Below are 25,266 nucleotides of genomic sequence, written 5' to 3'. Positions count from 1 at the left end.
CCTGTCCTGTATATATACACTGCACAGTACCACTTCTCCTGTCCTGTATATATACACTGCACAGTACCACTTCTCCTGTCCTGTATATATACACTGCACAGTACCACTCCTCCTGTCCTATATATACACTGCACAGTACCACTCCTCCTGTATATATACACTGCACAGTACCACTCCTCCTGTCCTGTATATATACACTGCACAGTACCATTCCTCCTGTCCTGTATATATACACTGCACAGTACCTCTCCTCCTGTCCTGTATATATACACTGCCCAATACCACTCCTCCTGTCCTGTATATATACACTGCACAGAACCACTCCTCCTATCCTGTATACACTGCACAGCACCATTCCTCCTGTCCTGTATATATACACTGCACAGTACCACTCCTCCTATCCTGTATATATACACTGCACAGTACCACTCCTCCTATCCTGTATATATACACTGCACAGTACCACTCCTCCTATCCTGTATATATACACTGCACAGTACCACTCCTCCTGTCCTGTATATATACACTGCACAGTACCACTCCTCCTATCCTGTATATATACACTGCACAGTACCACTCCTCCTGTCCTGTATATATACACTGCACAGTACCACTTCTCATGTCCTGTGTATATACACTGCACAGTACCACTCCTCCTATCCTGTATATATACACTGCACAGTACCACTCCTCCTATCCTGTATATATACACTGCACAGTACCACCCCTCCTATCCTGTATATATACACTGCACAGTACCACTCCTCCTGTCCTGTATATTTACACTGCACAGTACCATTCCTCCTGTCCTGTATATATACACTGCACAGTACCTCTCCTCCTGTCCTGTATATATACACTGCACAGTACCACCTCTCCTGTCCTGTATATTTACACTGCACAGTACCACCTCTCCTGTCCTGTATATATACACTGCACAGTACCACCTCTCCTGTCCTGTATATATACACTGCACAGTACCACCTCTCCTGTCCTGTATATATACACTGCACAGTACCACCTCTCCTGTCCTGTATATTTACACTGCACAGTACCTCTCCTCCTGTCCTGTATATTTACACTGCACAGTACCATTCCTCCTGTCCTGTATATATACACTGCACAGTACCACTCCTCCTGTCCTGTATATAGACACTGCACAGTACCGCTCCTCCTGTCCTGTATATATACACTGCACAGTACCGCTCCTCCTGTCCTGTATATATACACTGCACAGTACCACTCCTCCTGTCCTGTATATATACACTGCACAGTACCACTCCTCCTGTCCTGTATATATACACTGCACAGTACCACTTCTCCTGTCCTGTATATATACACTGCACATTACCACTCCTCCTGTCCTGTATATATACACTGCACAGTACCGCTCCTCCTGTACTGTATATATACACTGCACAGTACCACCTCTCCTGTCCTGTATATTTACACTGCACAGTACCACTCCTCCCGTCCTGTATATATACACTGCACAGTACCACCTCTCCTGTCCTGTATATATACACTGCACAGTACCACCTCTCCTGTCCTGTATATATACACTGCACAGTACCACTCCTCCTGTCCTGTATATATACACTGCACAGTACCACTCCTCATGTCCTGTATATATACACTGCACAGTACCACTCCTCCTGTCCTGTATATATACACTGCATAGTACCACTCCTCCTGTCCAGTATATATACACTGCACAGTACCTCTCCCCTGTATATATACACTGCACAGTACCACCTCTCCTGTCCTGTATATTTACACTGCACAGTACCACTCATGTCCTGTATATATACACTGCACAGTACCACCTCTCCTGTCCTGTATATATATATATATACATATATATATATATATATATATATATATATATATATATACTGCACAGTCCCACCCCTCCTATATATATATACACTGCACATTACCACTCCTGTATATATACACTGCACAGTACCACTCCTCTTGTGTATATACACTGCACAATACTACTCCTCCTGTGCATATATACACTGCACAGTACCACATCTCCTCTGTATATATACACTACGCATACACTACGCAGTACCCCCTTCCCTGTCCTGGATACAGTATTGTAGCTGTCGGTATCTGCTGCTATTAACCTGTGAACCTGGTCCACATGAAGTGAGTCACAGGCAGCTAGAACAAGTCTAATGTGTTTGCACCCAAAACAAACACACAGCTGAGCCACCTCCATGTTTACAGTCAGCAGTGCTGTGGTTGTGCTTCCTGCAGTGTCACTCTGAGGTCATGTGACCAGGATACACTCAGCCTAGATAAAACAAAACCAGTGTCTGACCAAAGGATGTACAGGTCCTTCTCAAAAAATTAGCATATAGTGTTAAATTTCATTATTTACCATAATGTAATGATTACAATTAAACTTTCATATATTATAGATTCATTATCCACCAACTGAAATTTGTCAGGTCTTTTATTGTTTTAATACTGATGATTTTGGCCTACAACTCCTGATAACCCAAAAAACCTGTCTCAATAAATTAGCATATTTCACCCGTCCAATCAAATAAAAGTGTTTTTTAATAACAAACAAAAAAACCATCAAATAATAATGTTCAGTTATGCACTCAATACTTGGTCGGGAATCCTTTGGCAGAAATGACTGCTTCAATGCGGTGTGGCATGGAGGCAATCAGCCTGTGACACTGCTGAGATGTTATGGAGGCCCAGGATGCTTCAATAGCGGCCTTAAGCTCATCCAGAGTGTTGGGTCTTGCGTCTCTCAACTTTCTCTTCACAATATCCCACAGATTCTCTATGGGGTTCAGGTCAGGAGAGTTGGCAGGCCAATTGAGCACAGTAATACCATGGTCAGTAAACCATTTACTAGTGGTTTTGGCACTGTGAGCAGGTGCCAGGTCGTGCTGAAAAATGAAATCTTCATCTCCATAAAGCATTTCAGCCGATGGAAGCATGAAGTGCTCCAAAATCTCCTGATAGCTAGCTGCATTGACCCTGCCCTTGATGAAACACAGTGGACCAACACCAGCAGCTGACATGGCACCCCACACCATCACTGACTGGGTACTTGACACTGGACTTCAGGCATTTTGGCATTTCCTTCTCCCCAGTCTTCCTCCAGACTCTGGCACCTTGATTTCCGAATGACATGCAAAATTTGCTTTCATCAGAAAAAAGTACTTGGGACCACTTAGCAACAGTCCAGTGCTGCTTCTCTGTAGCCCAGGTCAGGCGCTTCTGCCGCTGTTTATGGTTCAAAAGTGGCTTTACCTGGGGAATGCGGCAGCTGTAGCCCATTTCCTGCACACGCCTGTGCACGGTGGCTCTGGATGTTTCCACACCAGACTCAGTCCACTGCTTCCTCAGGTTCCCCAAGGTCTGGAATCAGTCCTTCTCCACAATCTTCCTCAGGGTCCGGTCACCTCTTCTCGTTGTACAGCGTTTTCTGCCACATTGTTTCCTTCCAACAGACTTACCATTGAGGTGCCTTGATACAGCACTCTGGGAACAGCCTATTTGTTGAGAAATTTCTTTCTGGGTCTTACCCTCTTGCTTGAGGGTGTCAATGATGGCCTTCTTGACATCTGTCAGGTCGCTAGTCTTACCCATGATGGGGGTTTTGAGTAATGAACCAGGCAGGGAGTTTTTAAAAGCCTCAGGTATCTTTTGCATGTGTTTAGAGTTAATTAGTTGATTCAGAAGATTAGGGTAATAGGTCATTTAGAGAACCTTTTCTTGATATGCTAATTTATTGAGACAGGTTTTTTGGGTTATCAGGAGTTGTAGGCCAAAATCATCAGTATTAAAACAATAAAAGACCTGACAAATTTCAGTTGGTGGATAATGAATCTATAATATATGAAAGTTTAATTGTAATCATTACATTATGGTAAATAATGAAATTTAACACTATATGCTAATTTTTTGAGAAGGACCTGTATATTGCACACATGGAGATTATCTATCTATCTATCTATCTATCTATCTATCTATCTATCTACAGTGGGGCAAAAAAGTATTTAGTCAGTCAGCAATAGTGCAAGTTCCACCACTTAAAAAGATGAGAGGCGTCTGTAATTTACATCATAGGTAGACCTCAACTATGGGAGACAAACTGAGAAAAAAAAATCCAGAAAATCACATTGTCTGTTTTTTTATCATTTTATTTGCATTTTATGGTGGAAAATAAGTATTTGGTCAGAAACAAAATTTCATCTCAATACTTTGTAATATATCCTCTGTTGGCAATGACAGAGGTCAAACGTTTTCTGTAAGTCTTCACAAGGTTGCCACACACTGTTGTTGGTATGTTGGCCCTTTCCTCCATGCAGATCTCCTCTAGAGCAGTGATGTTTTTGGTTTTCGCTTGGCAACACTGACTTTCAACTCCCTCCAAAGGTTTTCTATAGGGTTGAGATCTGGAGACTGGCTAGGCCACTCCAGGACCTTGAAATGCTTCTTACGAAGCTACTCCTTCGTTGCCCTGGCAGTGTTCTTTGGATCACTGTCATGTTGAAAGACCCAGCCACGTTTCATCTTCAATGCCCTTGCTGATGGAAGGAGGTTTGCACTCAAAATCTCACGATACATGGCCCCATTCATTCTTTCATGTACCCGGATCAGTCGTCCTGGCCCCTTTGCTGAGAAACAGCCCCAAAGCATGATGTTTCCACCACCATGCTTTACAGTAGGTATGGTGTTTGATGGATGCAACTCAGTATTCTTTTTCCTCCAAACACGACAAGTTGTGTTTCTACCAAACAGTTCCAGTTTGGTTTCATCAGACCATAGGACATTCTCCCAAAACTCCTCTGGATCATCCAAATGCTCTCTAGCAAACTTCAGACGAGCCCGGAAATGTACTGGCTTAAGCAGTGGGACACGTCTGGCACTGCAGGATCTGAGTCCATGGTGGCGTAGTGTGTTACTTATGGTAGGCCTTGTTACATTGGTCCCAGCTCTCTGCAGTTCATTCACTAGGTCCCCCGGTGTGGTTCTGGGATTTTTGCTCACCGTTCTTGTGATCATTCTGACCCCACGGGGTGGGATTTTGCGTGGAGCCCCAGATCGAGGGAGATTATCAGTGGTTTTGTATGTCTTCCATTTTCTAATTTGTGCTCCCACTGTTGATTTCTTCACTCCAAGCTGGTTGGCTATTGCAGATTCAGTCTTCCCAGCCTGGTGCAGGGCTACAATTTTGTTTCTGGTGTCCTTTGACAGCTCTTTGGTCTTCACCATAGTGGAGTTTGGAGTCAGACTGTTTGAGGGTGTGCACAGGTGTCTTTTTATACTGATAACAAGTTTAAACAGGTGCCATTACTACAGGTAATGAGTGGAGGAAAGAGGAGACTCTTAAAGAAGAAGTTACAGGTCTGTGAGAGCCAGAAATCTTGATTGTTTGTTTCTGACCAAATACTTATTTTCCACCATAAAATGCAAATAAAATGATAAAAAAACAGACAATGTTATTCTCTGGATTTTTTTTTCTCAGTTTGTCTCCCATAGTTGAGGTCTACCTATGATGTAAATTACAGACGCCTGTCATCTTTTTAAGTGGTGGAACTTGCACTATTGCTGACTGACTAAATACTTTTTTGCCCCACTGTATCTATTTATTTATATATATATATATTCCTCAAAAAATTAGAATATCATCAAAAAGTTAATTTCTTTCAGTTCTTCAATACAAAAAAGTGAATCTCATACAGTATATAGAGTCATTACAAACAGAGTGATCTAATTCAAGTGTTTATTTCTGTTAATGTTGATGATTATGGCTCATAGACAATGAAAACCCAAAAGTAATTATCTTAGAAAATTAGAACAATTCTCAAATAAAACCTGAAAAAAGGCTTCCTAAGCGTTTAAGAAGGTTCCTTAGTCTGTTTCAGTAGGCTCCACAATCATGGGGAAGTCTGCTGACTTGGTAGATGTCCAGAAGGCAGTCATTGACACACTCCACAAGGAGAGTAAGCCACAAAAGGTAATTGCTTAAGAAGATGGCTGTTCACAGAGTGCTGTATCCAAGCATATTAATGGAAAGTTGAGTGGAAGGAAAAAGTGTGGTAGAAAAAGGTGCACAATGAACCAGGATAACCACAGCCTTGAAAGGATTGATAGGAAAAGGATATTCAAAAATTTAGGGGAGATTCAGACGGAATGGACTGCTGCTGGAGTCACTGCTTCAAGAGCCACCACACACAGAGGTATCCAGGATATGGGCTACATTCCGTGTGTCAAACCACCCATGACCAATAGACAATGCCAGAAGTGTCTTACCTGGGCCAAGGAGAAAAAGAACTGGACTGTTGCTCAGTGGTCGAAGGTGTTGTTTTCAGATGAAAGCAAATTTTGCATTTCATTTGTAAATCAAGGTCCTAGAATCTGAAGGAAGACTGGAGGTGCACACAATCCAAGCTGCATGAGATCTAGTGTGAAGTTTCTACAATCAGTGATGGTTTGGGGAGCCATGTCATCTGCTGATGTAGGTCCACTGTGTTTCTTCAAGACCTAAGTCAGTGCAGCTGTCTATCAGGACATTTTAGAGCACTTAATGCTTCCCTCTGCCGACAAGCTTTTTGGAGATGGAAATGTAATTCTCCAGCAGGACTTGGCACCTGTCCAGACTCCCAAAAGTACCAATACCTGGTTTACAAACAACAGTATCACTGTGCTTGATAGGCCAGCAAAACCGCCTGATCTTAACCCCATAGAGAATTCATGGGGTTCCACAAAACCTCAGCAGTGCCACAGGCTGAGTGCCTCCATGCCACGCCGCATTGATGCAGTAATTGATGGAAAAGGAGCCCGACCAAGTATTGAGTGCATTTACTGAACATACATTTCAGTAGGTCAACATTTCAGATTTTAAAATAATTTTTCAAGCTGGTGTTAGGAAATATTCTAATTTACTGAGATAATGACTTTTGGGTTGTCAATGGCTGTAAGCCATAATCATTAGTGATAAGCGAGTATGCTAATTACTCGAGTTTCTCCGAGCATGCTTGGGTGGTCTCTGAGTATTTCGGCGTGCTCGGAGATTTAGTTTGTGTCGAAGCAGCTGCATCCTCAAATAGGCAATCCCCACATGTATTCAAGCTGTCTAGCAGCCACAAATCATGCAGCTGCGTTGACATAAACTAAATGTCCGAGCACGCTGAAATACTCGGAGAACACCCGAGCATGCTCTGAGAAGCTCAAGTAACAAGCATACTCGCTCATCACTAATAATCATCAACATTAACAGAAATAGATCACTGTTTGTAATGACTCTATGTAATATGTGAGATTCACTTTTTGCATTGAAGAAATTAAATAAATTAACTTTTTGATGATATTCTAATTTTGTGAGAAGCACATTATATATATATATATATATATATATATATATATATACTGTATGTACAGTGGGTGCGGAATCATTCAGACTCCTTTAAACTTTTCACTCTTTGTTTCATTGCAGCTATTTAGTAAATTCAAAAAAGTTCTTTTTTTTCTCATTAATGTACACTCTGCACCCCATCTTGACTGAAAAAAACAAATGTACATTTTTTTCAAATTTAATAAAAAAGAAAAACTGAAATATCACATGGTCATAAGTATTCAGACTCTTTGCTCAGACACTCATATTTACGTCACATGCTGTCCATTTCCTTGTGACCCTCCTTGAGATGGTTTTACTCCTTCATTGGAGTCCAGCTGTGTTTAATTAAACTGATAGGACTTGATTTAGAAAGGCACACACCTGTCTATATAAGACCTCAAAGCTCACAGTGCATGTCAAACCAAATGAGAATCATGAGGTCAAAGGAACTGGGCAAGGAGCTCAGAGACAGAATTGTTGAAAGATACAGATCTGGCTAAGGTTACAACAGAATTTCTGCAGTACTCAAGGTTCCTAAGAGTACAGAGGCCTCCATAATCCTTAAATGGAAGAAGTTTGGGACCACCAGAAGTCTTTCTAGACCTGGCAATCCAGCCAAACTAAGCAATTGTGGGAGAGGAGCCTTGGAGAGAGAGGTAAAGAAGAATCCCAAGATCACTGTGGCTGAGCTACAGAGATGCAGTAGGGAGATGGGAGAAAGTTCCACAAAGTCAACTATCATTGCAGCCCTCCACCATTGGGCCTTTATGGCAGAGTGGCCGGATGGAAGCCTCTCCTCAGTGCAAGGCATATGAAAGCCCTCATAGAGTTTGCTAGAAAAGACATGAAGGACTCCCAGACTATGAGAAACAAAATTCTCTGGCCTGTTGAGACGAAGATAGACTTTTTTCGTGATAATTCTAAGTGGTATGTGTGGAGAAAACCAGGCACTGCTCATCACCTGCCCAATACAATCCCAGCAGTGAAACATGGTGGTGGCAGCATCATGCTATGGGGGTGGTTTTCAGCAGCAGGGACAGGACGACTGTTTGTCATTGAAGGAAACATGAATGCGGCCAAATACAGAGATATCCTGGATGAAAACCTCTTCCAGAGTGCTCTGGACTAGTGATGAGCGAGTGTACTCGTTGCTCGGGTTTTCCCGAGCACGCTCTGGTGGTCTCCGAGTATTTGTAACTGATTGGAGATTTAGTTTTTGTTGACGCAACTGCATGATTTATGGCTGCTAGCCAGCCTGAGTACATATGGGGTTTCCTGGTTGCTAGGGAATCCCTATATGTATTCAAGCTGTCTATCAGCTGTAAATCATGCAGCTGAGGCAATGAAAACTAAATCTCCGAGCACTAACAAATATTCGGAGATCACCCGAGGTTGCTCGGGAAAACCAGAGCAACGAGTATACTCGCTCATCACTACTCTGGACCTCAGACTTGGCCGAAGGTTCACCTACCAACAAGACAATGACTCTAAACACACAGTTAAAATCACAAAGGAGTGGATCTAGAACAACTCTGTGACCATTCTTGACTGGCCCAACCAGAACTCTGACCTAAACCCAATGGAGCATCTCTGGAGAGACCTGAAAATGTCTGTCCACCAACGTTCACCATCCAACCTGATGGAACTGGAGAGGATCTGCAAGGAAGAATGGCAGAGGATCCCCGAATCCAGGTGTGAAAAACTTGTTGCATCATTCCCAACAAGACTCATGGCTGTACTAGCTCAAAAGGGTGCTTCTACTCAATACTGAGCAAAGGGTCTGAATACTTATGACCATGTGATATTTCAGGTTTTCTTTTTTATTGCATTTGCGAAAATTACTACATTTGTTTTTTTCAGACAAGATGGGGTGCAGAGTGTACATTAATGAGAAAAAAAGTTTCTTTTTCCACCAGAAAAGATTTCAAAGTAGTAACATAATGTGGTTGCATAAATATTCACACCCTCCACAAATACTTTAGTCCAGCTCCCTGTGAATTTCTGGCAGTGTTCAGTGTTTTAGGTCGGAGTCTCACAGTGTGGCACATCTAATTGGCAATCTTTTCTGGCTCCTCCTTGCAGCAGGTCGACACCTGTAACTACAGATTGCCCCTTGGGTTCAGGTTCGAGCTCAGCAGACACATAACGGCCATCTACTGGAGAAGACATTATTCTGGTGACTTGAAGGTCACTTATTGTTGTCTGCTGAAATGTGAAATTTCTCTTGATCTTTTGCTTCTTAGCAGAGGCCTAAAGTGTTTGTTGCAAATTTATCTGAAATTAAGAACTATTCATAATTCCCTCCCCTTTGTGTAGAGGTATTGTGTAGAGGTATCGGTGCTGTGCACTGTGTAGAGGTATCAGTGCTGTGCTCTGTGTACAGATATCAGTACTGTGCATTGTGTAGAGGTATCAGTGCTGTGTACTGTGTAGAGGTATCAGTACTGTACACTGTGTACAGATATCAGTACTGTGCATTGTGTAGAGGTATCAGCACTATGCATTGTGTAGAGGTATCAGTGCTGTGCACTGTGTAGAGGTATCAGTATTGTGCACTGTGTAGAGGTATCAGTACTGTGCACTGTGAAGAGGTATCAGTGCTGTGCACTGTGTAGAGGTATCAGTGCTGTGCATTGTGTAGAGGTATCAGTACTGTGCACTGGGTAGAGGTATCAGTACTGTGCACTGTGTAGAGGTATCAGTGCTGTGCATTGTGTAGAGGTATCAGTACTGTGCATTGTGTAGAGGTATCAGTGCTATGCACTGTGTAGAGGTATCAGTACTGTGCACTGTGTAGAGGTATCAGTACTGTGCACTGTGTAGAGGCATCAGTGCTGTGCACTGTGTACAGATATCAGTACTGTGCATTATGTAGAGGTATCAGTACTGTGCACTGTGTAGAAGTATCAGTACTGTGCATTGTGTAGAGGTATCAGTACTGTGCATTGTGTAGAGGTATCAGTACTGTGCATTGTGTAGAGGTATCAGTACTGTGCATTGTGAAGAGGTATCAGTACTGTGCATTATGTAGAGGTATCAGTGCTGTGCACTGTGTAGAAGTATCAGTACTGTGCATTGTGTAGAGTTATCAGTACTGTGCATTGTGTAGAGTTATCAGTACTGTGCATTGTGAAGAGGTATTAGTACTGTGCACTGTGTACAGATATCAGTGCTGTGCACTGTGTAGAGGTATCAGTACTGTGCACTGTGTAGAGGTATCAGTGCTGTGCACTGTGTAGAGGTATCAGTGCTGTGCACTGTGTAGAGGTATCAGTACTGTGCATTGTGTAGAGGTATCAGTGCTGTGCACTGTGTAGAGATACCAGTGCTCTGCATTGTGTAGAGGTATCAGTACTGTGCACTGTGTAGAGGTATTAGTGCTGTGCATTGTGTAGAGGTATCAGTGCTGTGCACTGTGTAGAGGTATCAGTACTGTGCATTGTGTAGAGGTATCAGTGCTGTGCACTGTGTAGCGATACCAGTGCTCTGCATTGTGTAGAGGTATCAGTACTGTGCACTGTGTAGAGGTATTAGTGCTGTGCACTGTGTAGAGATATCAGTGCTGTGCACTGTGCAGAGATATCAGTATTGTGCATTGTGTAGAGGTATCAGTACTGTGCACTGTTTAGAGATATCAGTACTGCGTACTGTGTAGAGGTATCAGTATTGTGCACACTGTAGAGCAGGGGAGGGGAATCTTTTTTTCTGCCAAGGGCCATTTGGATATTTATACCATCCTTCGGGGGCCGTACAAACTCTGCCCACAAAGTACATCCTGACTCTGGCACTGGTTTCAGGACGTGATCTTTCATTGCAGGCCCTTCAGTGTTCTGTAGTGAACACTGCGTGTGTGTGCTAACAGAGCAAGAAAAAATTAATGAGCTGGTTGTAATCAAAATACACCTCCCTGCTAGTGATGAGCAAGTAGACTCATTACTCGGTTTTCCCCGAGCACGCTCGGATGGTCTCCGAGCAGGGCCGGACTGGCCATCTGGCAATTCTGGCAAATGCCAGAAGGACCTGTCTGGTCATGGGCTACCTTGTTTGTTACGTTGTTAACAGAATTGGTGTTCTCAAGACATCCATACTGTTAAGAGTTGTGACAGAGTACAAATTCGCTGACTCCATCACTTAGGCCACGGGTATCATTAGAAATATTGGTCTTGTAGTAAACCTTGCTTTTCTCCATCCAGGGTAATATTATTAGTAATATATCCCATCTGGTGCTTGGGGACAGCACAGGCCTGTGTGACTTTAAATGCCAGGGCTGAATTTTGGCCCCAGTCCGTACCTGTCTCCGAGCATTTTGGCGTGCTCGGAGATTTAGCTTTCGTCGCCGCAGCTGCATGATTTCTGACTGCTAGAGAGCCTGAACACGTGGGGGTTGCCTGTTTGTAAGTGAATTCCCACATGTATTCAGCCTGTCTAGCAGCCGCAAATCATGCAGCTGCGGCAATGAAAACCAAATCTCGGAGCATACCAAAGTACTCGGAGACCACCTGAGCATGCTCGGGGAAACCCGAGTAACGAGCATACTCGCTCATCACTACTCCCTGCACAAAAATGTGGTCCCTGAGAATCTGCTCGGGGGCCTGATAAAAGGTCATCAAGGGCCATAAATGGCCCTGGGGCCTGAGGTTCCCCAACCCTGGTGTAGAGGTATCAGTACTCTGCACTGTGTAGAGGTATTAGTGATGTGCACTGTGTACAGATATCAGAACTGTGCACTGTGTAGAGGTATCAGTACTGAGCACTATATAGAGATATCAATACTGTGCATGGTGTAGAGGTATCAGTACTGTGCACTGTGTAGAGGTATCATAATTGTACACTGTCTAATGATATCAGTACTGTGCACTGTGTAGAGATATTAATACTGTGAACTGTGTAGAGGTATCAGTATTGTGCACTATGTAGGGGTATCAGTACTGTGCACTGTGTAGAGATATCATAACTGTACACTGTCTAATGATATCAGTACTGTGCACTGTGTAGATGTATCAGTATTGTGTAGAGGTATCAGTACTGCACAGCTCCCCACCATCCCTCATACTGCGGGACTGTCCCGATTTTGAGGCTGTGCCCCGCAGTTCCGCACAGACTCTGCTTCTCCCGCACAGCCAGCAGGAGAAGCAGCCGACAAGCCCCTCTTGATTAGGCCATGCCACTCCGAATCTTCCCTGGTGGTTCAGAGAGGGAGAGAGAGGACATTCTGAGGTGTGTGTGTCTGTCATGGTTACTGTGTGGTGTTAGAGCAATCCGCTGCAGCCTATTAGCCAAAGCAATCTAGTGCAGCCTGTTAGCCAGAGCAATCCGCTGTAGCCTGTTAGCCAGAGCAATCCAGTGCAGCCTGTTAGCCAGAGCAATCCGCTGCAGCCTGTTAGCCAGAGCAATCCACTGCAGCTTGTTAGCCAGAGCAATCCGATGCAGCCTGTTAGCCAGAGCAATCCTATGCAGCCTGTTAGCCAGAGCAATCCACTGCAGCCTGTTAGCCAGAGGAATCCACTGTAGCCTGTTAGCCAGAGCAATCCACTGCAGCCTGTTAGTCATAGGCACGTATATATATATATGTATCTTTTATATACTACAGCAGTTATGGAGTGGAGCCAGTAGATAGTGGTGTTGTCCGAGTGCATGCAGAGTTCGCAGAGCTTGGCTACATTGCAATGTGCAGGATCTGTGAGGTGGTGAAATCTTTGCCTGCATTGTAAGCAGAGCTGCTGGGACACATCTACAGCCCCGACTGTACACTAGCATCGTCATGTGTGGTCATTATACAGTATGGAGAACTGTGTGGCTATTATACAGTATGGAGCATCATGTGGGGCCATTATACAGTATGGAGAACTGTGTGGCCATTATATAGTATTGAGCATCATGTGGGGCCATTATACAGTATGGAGCATCATGGGTGGCCATTATAAAGTATGGAGCATCACGTGGGGCCATTATATTGTACGCAGCATCATGTGGGGCCATTTTACAGTATGGAGCATCATGTGGGGCCATTATACAGTATGGAGCACTGTGTGTCCATTATACAGTATGGACCATCATGTGTGGCCATTCTACAGTATTAAACATCATATGAGGCCATTATACAGTATGGAGCACTGTGAGTTCATTATACAGTACGGAACATCATGTGTGGCCATTATACAGTATGGAGCACTGTGGCCATTATACAGTATGGAGCATCATGTGGGGACATTATACAGTATGGAGCATCATGTGGGGCCATTATACAGTATGGAGCACTGTGTGTCCATTATACAGCATGGAGCATCATGTGTGGCCATTCTACAGTATTGAGCATCATGTGTGGCCATTATACAGCATTGAGCATCATGTGGGGCCATTATACAGTATGGAGCACTGTGTGGCTATTATACAGTATTGAGCGTCATGTGTGGCAATTATACAGTATTGAGCATCATATGGGGCCATTATACAGTATGGAGCACTGTGTGGCTATTATACGGTATGGAGCACTGTGTGGCTATTATACAGTATGTAGCATCATGTGTGGCCATTCTACAGTATTGAGAATCATGTGTGGCCATTATACAGTATGTGGAGCACTGTGTGGCCATTATACAGTATGGAGCATCATGTGTGGCCATTATACAATATGGAGCATCATGTGTGGCCATTATACAGTATGGATCATCATGTGGGGATATTATACTGTATGCAGCATCATGTGGGGCCATTATAGAGTATGGAGCACTGTATGGCTATTACACAGTATTGAGCACCATGTGTAGCCATTATACGGTATGGAGCACTGTGTGGCCATTGTACAGTATTGAGCATCATGTGTGGCTATTATACAGTATTAAGCATCATGTGGGGCCATTATACAGTATGGAGCATCATGTGGGGCCAGTATACAGTATGGAGCATCATGTGTGGTCATTATACAGTATTCAACACCATTATACAGTATGGAGAATCATGTGGGGCCATTATACAGTATGAAGCATCATGTGTGGCCATTATACAGTATGGAGCATCATGTGGGGCTATTATACTGTATGCATCATCATGTGGGGCCATTATAGAGTATGGAGCACTGTGTGGCTATTACACAGTATTGAGCACCATGTGTAGCCATTATACAGTATGGAGCACTGTGTGGCCATTGTATAGTATTGAGCATCATGTGTGGCCATTATACAGTATTAAGCATCATGTGGGGCCATTATACAGTATGGAGCATCATGTGGGGACAGTATACAGTATGGAGCATCATGTGGGGACAGTATACAGTATGGAGCATCATGTGTGGCCATTATACAGTATTGAACATCATGTGAGGCCATTATACAGTATGGAGAATCATGTGTGACCATTATACAGTATGAAGCATGTGTGGCCATTATACCGTATGGTGCATCATGTTTGGCCATTATACAGTATGGAGCATCATGTGTGGCCATTATGCAGTATGGAGCACTGTGTGGTCATTATACAGTATGGAGCATCATGTGGGGACATTATACAGTATGGAGCACTATGTGACCATTATACAGTATGGAGCACTCTGTGGCCATGATACAGTATTGAGCATCATCTGTGGCCATTATACAGTATTGAGCATCATGTGTGGCCATTATACAGTATGGAGCACTGTGTGGCCATATTTTTTTCTGTTTATAATTATTTTTTATGAAAGTGTGATCAGCAATGCTAAATGCGTTTGGTTGGGGCGTGGATATGGGTGTAACTAGTTGTGAAATGGGTGTGGTCAGGGGCGCGGACTAAAATTTGCCGCGGTGCGCTGAGCACGCTGCTACCTTTGTCCCTCTTCGCCTTCTTGGCTAAGTTGGGAGGTATGGTACTGTGCACTCTGTAGGGATATCAGTACTGTGCACTGGGTAGAGCTATCGAAACTGTGCAATGTGTATAGGTATCAGTACTGTGCACTGGGTAGACATATAAGTGCTGTGCACTATGTAGATGTATCAAAATACTGAGCTCTTGTCATATGGATATGGGCGCTTTGCGAAGTTAACTGATATTTCTATTACAGCTCCACAACAATGGACTTTTCCAAGCTGCCGCGGATCAGTGACTTGGAGCAGGAGAGCATGCTGGGATTTGTCCATGGCGTCTCTGGACCAGGTAATGAGGCTCATTCTAGCAGTCTTGCAGTGGAGTTTACAGTGGGAAAGTTAAGCGCTGTAAGGGGATACATTAACTTGGCCAGATTCAGTGTGGTTTATTTGGTGGGACATGAAACAATGGCACTTTTGCCACTAATGGCACTAATTGGCAGGAAAATGGTCATCCTGAGTGTAAATTATCATGACTGCAGAATGTCTGGCCTTTGCCCGAATACCCCACCCCTATACCCTCCACATCCCTTTCCAGTTAACTCCACTTACCCATTTTTCTCACAATAAAGATAGACATGGTGACTTGGATAAAATGGCCAAAGCTGCCTTTATTAAACAACCTTAACATACTAAATTAACATATAAATTAACATATAAATTATGAATCTAAGAAAGGGTCTTTGGCAGCAACTACATTGAAAAGCAGTCACCACCAGGTACTCCTCTATTGCCCCCAACCGCAAACACGCCAATTCGGGGGCTCTCCTGCCGAATGGTGCCCTATCCATTTCCCTTTGAGATCTTTGCCCAGTAGGGGTCCTGAATATTGCTTAACATCAGGCAAAGGAGGGAGCTGACCCTCCCAAAATAGCATCTCCCCCTCCCCTTTACCATACCACCTTAGCTTTCCAAAGACCCGATCCTGCCACAACATGCATGAGTGACCACCTCATGAGTGCATGACCCTCCACACCCGAACAGCCTTTTCCAGGCCCACTCTTAAATCTAGAGCCTATATATCGATACCTATGTACCCCATTCCGACGCAAATGTCCCTGGAAGGAACCTCTAAATCCTGATGCCTTAAATACAATGGCCCCATTGCTAGTAAGAAAATGGGATATCTCTTTATTGACCTTTGCCCAAGCTTTATTCAAACGCTCAGTGGAGCGGCCATGTTTCTATGTCAGTTGGGCGACAATGTCCGACAAAACTAACACTAGATGCGGGTGGGAAGACATCATGTGTACGCAGTCAAATGTGATGTCCTGGATCAAATCTCTAGAGGTCCGAACGTCCAAGTTGTTCCCAATGTCCAAACTGGCATGAAAGTAAAACTCGGGCATAAGTCTAGTCCTTAGCATCCCACTGACACCAATCCACCGAACCATCGCTTCTTCTCCATGGAGTCGGAGCTGATGGTCATCAAGCCTGACATCAGCCATTAGTGCTCCTCAAAGCACAAAAGAGAGGCCAAGAATCCAAGCCAGCAGTGGGCAATCTGGAAAAGAAGAAGGATGAATACAAATTGCTGCCAACAGTACCATCCCAAAATAAACTCTGCATATTTTTTTTATAACATAATTGGATGCACATACAAATGGAATCGCTCTGACTCCCATCGTCCAATTCTCTTTACCATGTCCAGAGGTAAACCCCATCTAGATGTCTCAGTGGCCACCTGTATTCTGAATGAATGTGACCCATAATGCGACACGTCTACCCCATTATACGTCAGACAGCTCTTGAAAATAGCCATAAACTGGAATCACAAAAATGCTAAGCCGTTCTCGTGTACCAATAAAGACCTCGGATTAGTCTCTCTCATTCACAAAAATTCCCTCATGCACTTCACTGGGCATTCATTAAGGCCTTCTACCGCACTCAATTGAATTACCCGGCCTCTACCCTGCTGCAATCTGTCTTGGATTTTCTCAATAAACCACAAAGTGCCCCCTCCTCTGCAAAAACATCTCCATATTGTAGTCTGCCCTGACTATGCCCGCTGTTACTTACTAACTCACTAAGTCTGAAAGCCCCCCCAAAAAGCTAATGTAAAAGCTAAACAAAACAATACAACTTTGTATTGCGAAGAACAAGCCCCCACCAGGATGGCGATAAGTTTCCTTAATAACTCAAAAGAGATCGGCTTCCTCCAGTCCCAGACCACTCGGCCTTTTCCTTAACCCTTAAGTCCCTGCCTGACTATAAAATCCTTAGTAGCATCCTTCTTCATGGTCAATTTAAACAAAAATGCTAAGGCAGACATGCGACCATTCAACACCGACAACGATATCCTGTCCTCGCGCGCCTGACATATCATATGCAACAACAAACCCACTCTCTCTTCATCTGACTGACATAAACCATTCTCCACCTCCAAACGCTGCCAAAATTCCTACACTACTGAATACTTAGCCCATGTGTCAGGAGACACCAACTCGGTGACTAATCTCACTGCTGATCCAAGACCAGATCCAATAGTTCCCAAGGCCAGGAGGCTCCGTGCTGAATCACGCCAGGTGCCAGCTCTCAGAACTACTCCCACTTAAAAAAGAGAGTGCGTCCGCAATGGAATTAGTGATCTCAGGCACATGAACCGCAAGCAACCACACAATCAGCTCCAGACAGCACAATCCCAAATGCTGAATCAGGCTCACCATGGGGGTCAATTGAGATGACAGATTGTTAATAATCGCCATGTTATCACATAGAAACCTCACCTTCTTATTTCTCAGACATTGTCCCCAAATCTTGACTGCTACCCCTACAGGAAACAATTCCAACACGGTCACATTTCTAGATAACCCATTCAGTCTCCAAGCCTCAGGCTATTCTCCCGTGCATCATTTTCCTCCAAAATATGCTCCAAAACAACGTGAACCTGCCGCATCTGTTACCAATTCCAAGTCAACGTTGGAGATCACCTTGTCCAACCACACCAAACGACCATTGTAATTTACCAAAAATTGCTCTCACAAGCGCAAATCAACTTTTTGGCACACATTTAAGTGGATAAAATGCATTGGGCGGGTAACTGAAGCAGTCGCCCATGCCAATCTTCTAGAAAAAATCCATCCCATCGGTAAAACCCTACATGCAAAGTTCAATTTGCCTAACAATGATTGTAACTGATGCAGGCAGATTTTCTTAGACCTAATAGCCTGCAGAATACAACTCGGCAAATCATCCAGCTTATCCCTTGGAAGACGGGACTCCATCAGCATGAGTCCAACTCAATTCCTAAAAAAATTAAAACAGATTTTGGGCCAACTGTTTTTTCCAAAGCCGGAGGAATGCGGAAATTCCTGGTGACCTGCTCCACTGTTTGCAGCAGTACAGCACAAAGTGGAGACTGCGGTGAACCTGTAAGCAGGTGTTCAGGATGCAGTGACGGACAGGAGGCAGAGCAAGGGTTAACAAGTTTACTTAACAGGGGAATACTCCATGCTGGGAGGCAAACAGTTAAAGGGAGAACAAAAACAGTTCAGATGCAAAAAGGTGTGCAGAGTGAATGAAAACAAGGGATAAAGATAGTGGCAGTTCTTGTTAGATCAACTTAGCCTGTCAGTCATCTTCCAGGCCGGCATTTACGAAGCAGGCGATGACGCCAACAACGCTTGGCGCGGTGCTGTTCAATTGGGGTCCTGCAAACAATGGTCCATCTTCTGGCGGCAGTGGTCGGTGTCTGGTACCTTCCACTGAGCCCCTAGTCCATGAACATATGCGGCCGGAGCAAACAAAGCAACAGCACAATCAGGGTCTCCCATGGGCGGGAAAGTATATGCTGGTAAGGTGGGTTACAAAAGTCTATCCAGTACTCGGTTCTCTCTTTGCAGCACATGCGCTGTACTCACGGTCACGAAGCACACGGCACTTCGATCTCTGACAGCTACTGGGCGTGCTGTTGTGAATTCCGTTCTCGGACTCCCTCCTGTGGTCATGAATGGTACTTTGGTTAGTTCTGCTCTTGGACTCCCTCTGGTGGCTTCGAGCGGAACTGCTGGTCACTGAGGTTGGCTTTATCAGCTGCTCTCGTTATTGCTATGCTGGCTTCCCTATTTAACTCCACTCAGATCGTTACTTCATGCCAGCTGTCAATGTTTCAGTATTGGTTCAGATCTCTCTTGGACTTCTCTGAGGACCTGTCTACTCCAGCAGAAGCTAAGTCTTTGCTAGTTCATTTGTTGTTACTGCTTCCTGAATATATTTCTTAGTACTGCTAATTTCTAGTCCAGCTTGCTATCTGATATTCCCTTGCTAGCTGGAAGTTCTGGGGGTGCAGAGTGGCACCTCCACACCGTGAGTCGGTGTGGGGATTCTTTTTGCTTACTCTGCGTGGTTTTTTGTAGTCTTTTGTGCTGACCGCATAGTTCCCTTTTCTATCCTCTGACTATTTAGTGAAATCTGGCCGCCTTTGCTAAAACCTGTTTCATTCCTGTGTTTGTGACTTTCATCTTAACTCACAGTCAATATATGTGGGGGTCTGCCTTTACCTTTGGGGAATTTCTCTGAGGCAAGGTAAGGCTTCTATTTCTATCTTTAGGTGTAGTTAGCTCTTAGGCTGTGAAGAGGCGTCTAGGGAGAGTTAGGTACGCTCCACGGCTATTTCTAGTGTGTGTGATAGGAGTAGGGTTTGTGGTCAGCAGAGTTCCCACTTCCCCAGAGCTAGTTCCGATTTTGAGTTTACTCATCAGGTCATTCCGAGTGCTCCTAACCACCAGGTCCATAACAGTACAGCTGGCCCTAAAGTGTTAATGCATCTCAAAAGAGGGATAAGAGAAGTTCTGAACCCATTTTTTTTTCTTTGCAGTGTCTTTTGTCTCTCTTTTCCCCTTAACCTCTGGGTGGTTCAGGACTCAGGTGTAGATATGGATATTCAAGGTCTGTCCTCTTGTGTGGATCATCTCACTGCTAGAGTACAAAGTATTCAAGATTATGTAGTTCAGAATCCGATGTTAGAGCCTAGAATTCCAATTCCTGATTTGTTTTCTGGGGATAGATCTAAGTTTCTGAATTTCAAAAATAATTGTAAACTGTTTCTTGCTTTGAAACCCCGCTCCTCTGGTGACCCCATTCAGCAAGTAAAAATTATTATTTCTTTGTTGCGTGGCGACCCTCAAGACTGGGCATTCTCCCTTGCGCCAGGAGATCCTGCATTGCTTAATGTAGATGCGTTTTTTCTGGCGCTTGGATTGCTTTATGACGAACCGAATTCAGTGGATCAGGCAGAGAAAATCTTGCTAGCTTTGTGTCAGGGTCAGGATGAAGCGGAGATATATTGTCAGAAGTTTAGAAAATGGTCTGTGCTTACTCAATGGAATGAGTGTGCCCTGGCAACAATTTTTAGAAAGGGTCTTTCTGAAGCCCTTAAGGATGTTATGGTGGGATTCCCCACGCCTGCTGGTCTGAATGAATCAATGTCCTTGGCCATCCAAATTGATCGGCGTTTGCGCGAGCGCAAAATTGTGCACCGTTTGGCGGTGTCCTCTGAGCAGAGGCCTGAACTTATGCAATGTGATAGAACTTTGACCAGAACTGAACGGCAAGAACACAGACGTCAGAATGGGCTGTGTTTTTACTGTGGTGACCCCACTCATGCTATCTCTGATTGTCCTAAGCGCACTAAGCGGTTCGCTAGGTCTGTCACCATTGGTACTGTACAGCCTAAATTTCTTTTGTCTGTTACTCTGATTTGCTCTTGGTCATCCTACTCGGTTATGGCATTTGTGGATTCAGGCGCTGCCCTGAATTTGATGGACTTGGAGTTTGCCAGGCGCTGTGGTTTTTTCTTGGAGCCTTTGCAGTATCCTATTCCATTAAGGGGAATTGATGCCACGCCGTTGGCCAAGAATAAACCTCAGTACTGGACTCAGTTGACCATGTGCATGGCTCCTGCACATCAGGAAGATATTCGCTTTTTGGTGTTGCATAATTTGCATGATGTGGTCGTGTTGGGTTTGCCATGGCTACAGGTTCATAATCCAGTATTGGATTGGAAATCAATGTCTGTGTCTAGTTGGGGTTGTCAAGGGGTACATGGTGATGTTCAGTTGGTGTCAATTTCTGCTTCCACTCCTTCTGAAGTCCCTGAGTTTCTGTCGGATTACCAGGATGTATTTGATGAGCCCAAATCCAGTGTCCTACCCCCTCATAGGGATTGTGATTGTGCTATAAATTTGATTCCTGGTAGTAAGTTTCCTAAGGGCCGACTTTTCAATTTATCTGTGCCAGAGTACGCTGCTATGCGGAGTTATATAAAGGAGTCCTTGGAGAAAGGGCATATTCGCCCGTCTTCATCACCGTTGGGAGCAGGGTTCTTTTTTGTGGCCAAGAAGGATGGTTCTCCGAGACCCTGTATAGATTACCGCCTTCTCAATAAAATCACGGTCAAATTTCAGTACCCTTTGCCTCTGCTGTCTGATTTGTTTGCTCGGATTAAGGGGGCTAGTTGGTTCACAAAGATAGATCTTCGAGGGGCGTATAACCTTGTGCGTATTAAACAGGGCGATGAATGGAAAACAGCATTTAATACGCCCGAGGGCCATTTTGAGTACCTGGTAATGCCATTCGGGCTTTCAAATGCTCCATCTGTGTTTCAGTCCTTTATGCATGACATCTTCCGAAAGTATCTGGATAGATTCATGTTTGTATATTTGGATGATATTTTGGTCTTTTCGGATGATTGGGAGTCTCATGTGAAACAGGTCAGAATGGTATTCCAGGTCCTTAGTGCTAATTCCTTGTTTGTGAAGGGGTCTAAATGTCTCTTCGGAGTTCAGAAGGTTTCCTTTTTGGGCTTCATTTTTTCCCCTTCTACTATCGAGATGGATCCTGTTAAAGTTCAGGCCATTTATGATTGGACTCAACCTATATCTGTGAAGAGCCTCCAGAAATTCCTGGGCTTTGCTAATTTTTACCGTCGCTTCATCGCTAATTTTTCTAGTGTGGTTAAACCTTTGACTGATTTGACAAAGAAAGGTGCTGATGTGGTGAATTGGTCCTCTGCGGCCGTTGAGGCTTTTCAGGAGCTGAAACGTCGTTTTTCTTCGGCCCCTGTGTTGCGTCAGCCAGATGTTTCACTCCCTTTTCAGGTCGAGGTGGATGCTTCTGAGATTGGAGCAGGGGCTGTTTTGTCTCAAAGAAGTTCTGATGGCTCTGTGATGAAGCCATGTGCCTTCTTTTCTAGAAAGGTTTCACCTGCTGAGCGTAATTATGATGTTGGCAATCGGGAGCTGCTAGCTATGAAGTGGGCATTCGAGGAGTGGCGACATTGGCTTGAGGGAGCCAAGCACCGCGTGGTGGTCTTGACGGATCACAAAAATTTGACTTATCTCGAGTCTGCCAAGCGGTTGAATTCTAGACAGGCTCGATGGTCGCTGTTTTTCTCCCGTTTCGATTTTGTGGTCTCATACCTTCCAGGTTCTAAGAATGTGAAGGCGGACGCCCTTTCTAGGAGTTTTGTGCCTGATTCTCCGGGAGTCCCTGAGCCGGGTGGTATTCTCAAAGAGGGGGTAATTCTGTCTGCCATCTCCCCTGATTTGCGGCGGGTGCTGCAGGATTTTCAGGCTGATAGACCTGACCGTAGTCCAGCGGAGAAACTGTTTGTCCCTGATAGATGGACTAGCAGAGTTATTTCTGAGGTTCATTGCTCGGTGTTGGCTGGTCATCCTGGGATTTTTGGTACCAGAGATTTGGTGGCTAGGTCCTTTTGGTGGCCTTCCTTGTCACGGGATGTGCGTTCTTTTGTGCAGTCCTGTGGGACTTGTGCTCGGGCTAAGCCCTGCTGTTCTCGTGCCAGTGGGTTGCTTTTGCCCTTGCCAGTCCCGAAAAGGCCTTGGACGCATGTTTCCATGGATTTTATTTCAGATCTTCCTGTCTCTCAAAGGATGTCTGTCATCTGGGTGGTTTGTGATCGCTTTTCTAAGATGGTCCATTTGGTACCCTTGCCTAAATTACCTTCCTCCTCTGATTTGGTGCCATTATTTTTTCAACATGTGGTTCATTTGCATGGCATTCCGGAGAACATTGTGTCGGACAAAGGTTCCCAGTTTGTCTCTAGGCTTTGGCGGTCCTTTTGTGCTAAGATGGGCATTGATTTGTCTTTTTCTTCGGCTTTCCATCCTCAAACAAATGGCCAAACCGAACGAACCAACCAGACTTTGGAAACCTATCTGAGATGCTTTGTTTCTGCTGATCAGGATGATTGGGTGACCTTCTTGCCATCGGCTGAGTTCGCCCTTAATAATCGGGCTAGTTCGGCTACTTTGGTTTTGCCTTTTTTTTGCAATTCTGGTTTTCATCCTCGTTTTTCTTCGGGGCAAGTTGAGCCTTCTGACTGTCCTGGTGTGGATTCTGTGGTGGACAGGTTGCAGCAAATTTGGACTCACGTAGTGGACAATCTGACGTTGTCCCAGGAGAAGGCTCAACGTTTCGCTAACCGCCGTCGTTGTGTTGGTCCCCGACTTCGTGTTGGGGATTTGGTTTGGTTGTCTTCTCGTTATGTTCCTATGAAGGTTTCTTCTCCTAAGTTTAAGCCTCGTTTCATTGGTCCTTATAAGATTTCTGAAATTCTCAACCCTGTGTCATTTCGTTTGGTCCTTCCAGCTTCTTTTGCCATCCATAATGTGTTCCATAGGTCGTTGTTGCGGAGGTACGTGGCGCCTATGGTTCCCTCCGTTAATCCTCCTGCTCCGGTGTTGGTTGAGGGGGAGTTGGAGTATGTGGTGGAAAAAATTTTGGATTCTCGTATTTCGAGACGGAAGCTTCAGTACCTGGTTAAGTGGAAGGGCTATGGTCAGGAGGATAATTCCTGGGTTGTTGCCTCCGATGTCCATGCTGCTGATTTAGTTCGTGCCTTTCATTTGGCTCGTCCTGATCGGCCTGGGGGCCCTGGTGAGGGTTCGGTGACCCCTCCTCAAGGGGGGGGTACTGTTGTGAATTCCGTTCTCGGACTCCCTCCTGTGGTCATGAATGGTACTTTGGTTAGTTCTGCTCTTGGACTCCCTCTGGTGGCTTCGAGCGGAACTGCTGGTCACTGAGGTTGGCTTTATCAGCTGCTCTCGTTATTGCTATGCTGGCTTCCCTATTTAACTCCACTCAGATCGTTACTTCATGCCAGCTGTCAATGTTTCAGTATTGGTTCAGATCTCTCTTGGACTTCTCTGAGGACCTGTCTACTCCAGCAGAAGCTAAGTCTTTGCTAGTTCATTTGTTGTTACTGCTTCCTGAATATATTTCTTAGTACTGCTAATTTCTAGTCCAGCTTGCTATCTGATATTCCCTTGCTAGCTGGAAGTTCTGGGGGTGCAGAGTGGCACCTCCACACCATGAGTCGGTGTGGGGAGTCTTTTTGCTTACTCTGTGTGGTTTTTTGTAGTCTTTTGTGCTGACCGCATAGTTCCCTTTTCTATCCTCTGACTATTTAGTGAAATCTGGCCTCCTTTTCTAAAACCTGTTTCATTCCTGTGTTTGTGACTTTCATCTTATCTCACAGTCAATATATGTGGGGGTCTGCCTTTACCTTTGGGGAATTTCTCTGAGGCAAGGTAAGGCTTCTATTTCTATCTTTAGGTGTAGTTAGCTCTTAGGCTGTGAAGAGGCGTCTAGGGAGAGTTAGGTACGCTCCACGGCTATTTCTAGTGTGTGTGATAGGAGTAGGGTTTGCGGTCAGCAGAGTTCCCACTTCCTCAGAGCTAGTTCCGATTTTGAGTTTACTCATCAGGTCATTCCGGGTGCTCCTAACCACCAGGTCCATAACAGTGTGCTGCACTTTTCTCTCTATGCTGCATGCTGCCTGTTCCTGCCAAGACTGAAGCGCCAACAACCACTGGCATGCTGCTTCTCCAGCAGGATACTGCAGACCACGGTCCGATGACGAGGGCAGCAGCGAACAGTCCTGAACTCTGCCCTGGCTCTTAGGCTGGCGTGCGGCGCTTAGCTGAACAGGGCTCTCGGTTCTTTCCTTATTACTGCGGTGGGCTCCGGCAATGTCTGAGCCCGACATGGTCCGGCCGATATACCCTGGTAAATCGGGGCACAGATGGC

General features: G+C 44.7%; 1 protein-coding gene across 4 annotated transcripts in view; it reads left to right on the top strand.

Moving 5' to 3' along the window:
- The window catches only part of LOC143768235 (V-type proton ATPase catalytic subunit A-like), a 565,121-nt gene that overhangs the window by 399,084 nt on the left and 140,771 nt on the right, over window positions 1-25,266 (top strand). For all 4 annotated transcript variants that reach the window (XM_077256938.1, XM_077256931.1, XM_077256943.1 and 1 more), the window contains one exon: window positions 15,414-15,505. In XM_077256938.1, coding sequence (XP_077113053.1) covers window positions 15,424-15,505 — 82 coding nt within the window. In that variant the 5' untranslated portion in view covers window positions 15,414-15,423. The remainder of the gene's footprint in view (window positions 1-15,413; window positions 15,506-25,266) is intronic.

Source organism: Ranitomeya variabilis, chromosome 1, assembly GCF_051348905.1.
Source record: "Ranitomeya variabilis isolate aRanVar5 chromosome 1, aRanVar5.hap1, whole genome shotgun sequence".
NCBI lineage: Eukaryota > Metazoa > Chordata > Amphibia > Anura > Dendrobatidae > Ranitomeya > Ranitomeya variabilis.
The sequence above is the reverse complement of the archived record's forward strand: the minus strand, read 5'-3'. Positions and strand labels throughout refer to the sequence as shown.